Here is a 4963-nt window from a genome sequence, read left to right as displayed (position 1 = left end):
TGTCTCGTGTTCCTGAGGACAGAGATCTGGTTCTTGATCCTGTCTCCTGTTCCTGAGGACAGAGATCTGGTTTATGATCCTGTCTCGTGTTCCTGAGGACAGAGATCTGGTTTAGGATCCTGTCTCGTGTTCCTGGGGACCTCTGATCCCGTCTCTTGTTTGTCTGCAGGTGGACGATCAGTCGGTGTTCGTCACGTCCTTCGTGCTCATTGCTCTACACCACGTCACGAGCATCAGGGACCCAGTCCTGCAGCTCAGAGTGAGACAGTCCCCAGTTTGTCTCTGAGTCCCTGAATGTCTCAGAGGTCCAGATCAGCAGAAGTCCTCAGATTACTCTGCAGCTAAACCTCCTGTCTCTCAGTCCCAGGACGTCAGCAAGAAGTCAGCAGCAAACTACATTTCCCAGCATGCCCTGACCGTGAGGAGTGTGTACGTGCGTGCGGTGGCGACCTACGCTCTGACGCTTCATGACCCCAACAGCATGGAGGTCACTGAGCTGCTCAACAGCCTGGAGGGGCTCGCCCGACAGAAAGGTGTTATTAACTCTTTATAAAGCAATACGGTCAGGAATTCAAACTTTTTTTTTTTTCAAAACGTTGAGTTAAAGATTAAAAAAAGTGTAGGTGTGTACATACTGTGTCCTCTGAGCGCACACAAACATGAGTGTGCACGTGTCCAGGTCAGCCGGTGGAGCTCAGGTACTGGCAGGAGTCCAACGTGAGAGCTGATTGGCTGAAGCCGGATAAAAGCAGCGGTTTGACGGTGGAGACGACAGCTTACGTCCTGCTCTCTGTGCTGCTGAAGGTGCTGCTGAGTCATGGTTCAGATGAAAGAAATACTCTGTTTCTGTCTTTAGACATGATGATTTATAGATTTTTATTTTTGTTATAGGGGAGGATTCAGTACGCCAACCCCATCCTGACCTGGCTGTCTCAGGATCAGCACTACGGTGAAGGTTTTTACTCCATGAAGGTACAAAGATCTGACCCTGAAACAGACAGGATTCCTTTCAACACTAAACATCACAGAACATGTTTTAGTGACAGACGGTGTGTAAGTGGTTTAAACATAAATACATCTCAAATTCAATCAGAAATATTTTAAAATTCAACTTTTTAAAACAGACATTGATAGATGTTAACTCAACATTACTGTAGATGCTGACTCAGCATTAGTGTAAATTCTAACTCATCATTAATGTAGATACTCAGCATTAGTGTAGATACTGACTCGACATTAGTGCATTTGCTGACTCATCATTAGTGTAGATACTGACTCGGCATTAGTGTATTTGCCGAATAAGCATTAGTGTAGATGCTGACTCAGCATTACTGTAGAAACGGACTCTGCATTGGTGTATTTACTGAGCCAGCCTCAGTGTAGATGATGACTCAGCATTAGTGTAAGTTCTAGCTCAGTGTTATTATAGATGCTGACTCAGCATTAGTGAATGTGCTGACCCGGCATTACTATATTTGCTGACTTGGCATTAAATTCAACTTTTTAAAACAAGAGGTTACTGATAGATGTTAAATCAGCATTAGTGTAAATTCTAACTCAGCATTACTATAGATACTGACTGCATTAGTGTATTTGCTGACTCTGCATTACTATAGATGCTCACTCAGCATTAGTGTAGATGCTGACTCAGCTTTAGTGTACATGTTAACTCAGCATTAGTGTAGAATACACTGATGCCGAGTTTGCATCTATAGTAACACTGAGTTAGAATTTACACTAAAGCTGAGTCATCAACTGAAATTTGATTGAGTCAGCATCTACAGTAGATGCTGACTCAGCTTTAGCATACATGTTAACTCAACATTAGTGTAGACATCTCAGCTTTACTAAAGATGCTGACTCAGCATTCACACAGATATAGCTGCACTAACAGTACAGAAAGTTTATTTTTGTTATTTTTGATATGGACACTACAGTGTTTGTGAATTTGTGTCAAACTCATTTTCTTCGCACTTTAAAAACTGGACAGAATGTCCTGGAAGTTATCCTCCAGAGTTGGACAGGTACAGATCTGTTTCCTCTGGTCTCCATTGTGATGTCTCTCAGGACACAGTTTTGACTCTGGAGGCGTTGACGGAGTACAAAAAGATCACCCCCCGAGCCGTCCTCAATCAGGACATCAGCATCCGCTACAGCAAGAAAGGAACTTTGGGACAGGTCCAGCTGAGCCAGACTCGACCGGTGGCCACGCCCATCCAGGTGAGACACAAGCAGGACACAAGTAGTCTGGAGTCCAGTCCGACAAATTCCACTCTGCTGTAGTTTTTAACCAGTCTCTCTGTTTTTCCTTTGAAGATCTTGAAAAATGATGACATCATCCTGTCCACGGGTTATGGAAAAGGCGTGTCCAGTGTGAAGGTGGGTGTGGTCTGTGGGACCTCAGCAGTCTCTCAGGTTACCCACTAACCGTCCCGTCTGTGTGTCCAGCTGAAGACGGTGTACTATCAGACCACAGCGTCGGTGCAGTCCAGGTGTAACTTTGATCTAACCATCGAGGTGGTCGGACCAGGAGTTTCTGACAGTTTGTATCTTCACCAGATCTGAACATTCTGTTGTTTCTGGTAAAGGTTTTCTTTCTGGCACAGTTTCAGTCTCCCTTGTCCTCCTCAGACCCCAGTATGCGAGCTCCTCACCTGACTGCCTGCATCAAGTAAGATATAAGAATCTGAGTGACTCACCTCAGATCCTGTTGAGGTCCTGGTCTGTAGTGGACTTGTGTTTCAGGTACAAACCTCCTCCCAACGAAGTTTCCACGGAGTCCGCTCTGACCATGATGAACATCCAGCTGCCCACAGGTTTGGAGCCTCAGATGGAGGACCTGAGACCGGTGAGCGGCTTTATAAACGGACATTCTTAGGTGAGATGACCTGAAACCTGATTGGTCCTGACAGACTGTTGTCTTGATGTCATCCTACAGTTCAGAGACGGCGATGAGCCGGTCATCTCTCACTACGAGCTTAAGGGAAGCACTGTGATCATCCAGATGGATTCGGTGAGTGGCTAAGAACCAGAGCCTTCAGAACCAGGTCTCTGTATAATGACTTCCATTGTTAAATTTGAACTTTGTTTCTTTGTGTGAAGGTTCCTGTATGAAGTATTTGTGATTAAAGACATTTTTTCGACCGTGTCCCTCGGGGACTCCTGTGGAGGGTACTCTGGGAGTATGGGGTACCAGGCCCAGTGATATGGGCTGTTAGGTCCCTCTATGACCGGTGCCAGAACTTGGTCCACATTGCCGGTAGTAAGTCGGACTCGTTTCCGGTGAGAGTTGGACTCCGCCAAGGTTGCTCTTTGTCACCGATTCTGTTCATAACTTTTATGGACAGAATTTCTAGGAGCAGCCGAGGTGTTGAGGGGATCCTTTTTGGTGACCTTAGGATCACATCTCTGCTTTTTGTGGATGATGTGGTCCTGTTGGCTTCATCAGATCCTGATCTACAGCTCTCACTGGAGAGGTTCACAGTGGAAGAGGCCAGGATGAGGATCAGTGCCTCCAAATCCCAGACCATGGTCTTGAGCATGAAAAGGGTAGGGTGCCTTCTCCAGGTCGGGGAGGAGGTCCTGCTCCAAGTGGAGGAGTTTAAGTATCTCGGGGTCTTGTTCATGAACGAGGGAAGAATGGAGCAGGAGATCAACAGGTGGATTGGTGCTGTGTCTGCAGTGATGTGGGCGTTGTACCGGTCTGTCGTGGTGAAGAGAGAGCTGAGCCAGAAGGTGAAGCTCTCAGTTTACCAGTCGGTCTACGTTCCTACCCTCATCTATGGTCAGGAGCTTTGGGTAGTGACTGAAAGAAGAAGATCACAGATACAAGCAGCTGAAATGAGTTTCCTCTGCAGGGTGTCTGGGCTCTCCCTTAGAGATAGGCTGAGAAGCTCAGTCATCCAGGAGGGACTCAGAGTAGAGCCACTGCTCCTCCACGTCCAGAGGAACCAGTTGAGGTGGTTCATCTGGTTAGGATGCCTCCTGGACTCCTCCCTGGTGAGGTGTTCTGGACACGTCCCACTGGGAGGAGACCCAGAGGAAGACCCAGGACATGTTGGAGGGACTATGTTTCTCAGCTGGCCTGGGAACACCTTGGGATCCCCCCAGAGGAGCTGGTCCAAGTGTCTGGAGAGAGGGAAGTCTGGGTCTCTGCTGAGGCTGCTGCCCCCGAGATCTGACCCTGGATCAGAGGAAGAAAATGGAACAGACATTTTTAATCACTATAAACCAAACCTGATCCCTTCAATCTCTCTGACTTCCTGTTTGATCTTCAGGTTCCATCAGACATCTACCTGTGTGTCGGCTTCCGGGTCAGAACCAGGTTCAAGGTGATCGGAGCCGCAGAGTCCGTGTTAACCGTTAAAGAGCTAGGTGACAGAGGTGAGATCCAGAACCTGCAGAGCATGCTGGGATTTGTAGTCTGTAATCTGTTAAAAACATTTCTTTTATCAAGTCACATTTTTGTTGTTAGCTAAACATTTTTTTTAATTCTGTAATTTTGCAGTTCTGCTTAAAATGTCTTACCTGGTCGTCCATCATTGAACAGAGTGTTTCAGTTCTGCAGCTGCTTCAAAGAGACTTTGTTTGTCTTGCAGGTAACCTGTGCATCAAGCAGTTCTCTGACGAGCAGCAGAAGCTACAGCGCCTCTGTCTGGGCGAACAGTGTCAGTGCATGACAGGTACCTTCTGCTTCTGCCTCCTGAAAGCTTCAACACATGAGCCCGGTTCTGTAACGTGTTTATGAGCCTGGTTCTGTAACGTGTTTATGAGCCCGGTTCTGTAACATGTTTATGAGCCTGGTTCTGTAACGTGTTTATGAGCCCGGTTCTGTAACATGTTTATGAGCCTGGTTCTGTAACGTGTGTATGGACCTGGTTCTGTAAAGTGTTTATGAGCCTGGTTCTGTAACGTGTTTATGAGCCTGGTTCTGTAACGTGTTTATGAGCCTGGTTCTGTAACG

General features: G+C 46.8%; 1 protein-coding gene across 2 annotated transcripts in view; it reads left to right on the top strand.

Moving 5' to 3' along the window:
• c5 (complement component 5) overlaps positions 1-4963 on the top strand; it is a 28621-nt gene that overhangs the window by 18301 nt on the left and 5357 nt on the right. Inside the window, exons 27-38 of one of the 2 annotated variants that reach the window (XM_014022820.1) lie at positions 170-259; positions 362-533; positions 680-804; positions 892-972; positions 2068-2220; positions 2317-2379; positions 2449-2542; positions 2632-2671; positions 2746-2848; positions 2939-3013; positions 4278-4383; positions 4599-4682. In XM_014022820.1, the coding sequence (XP_013878274.1) occupies positions 170-259; positions 362-533; positions 680-804; positions 892-972; positions 2068-2220; positions 2317-2379; positions 2449-2542; positions 2632-2671; positions 2746-2848; positions 2939-3013; positions 4278-4383; positions 4599-4682 (1186 nt within the window). Of the gene's footprint in view, positions 1-169; positions 260-361; positions 534-679; positions 805-891; positions 1054-2067; positions 2221-2316; positions 2380-2448; positions 2543-2631; positions 2672-2745; positions 2849-2938; positions 3014-4277; positions 4384-4598; positions 4683-4963 lie in introns of both variants that reach the window. The other variant, XM_014022819.1, reaches the window with a different exon arrangement.

This window comes from Austrofundulus limnaeus, unplaced genomic scaffold, assembly GCF_001266775.1.
Source record: "Austrofundulus limnaeus strain Quisiro unplaced genomic scaffold, Austrofundulus_limnaeus-1.0 Scaffold343, whole genome shotgun sequence".
Taxonomy (NCBI): Eukaryota; Metazoa; Chordata; class Actinopteri; order Cyprinodontiformes; family Rivulidae; genus Austrofundulus; species Austrofundulus limnaeus.
This window is presented reverse-complemented; position numbering and strand designations above follow the sequence as displayed.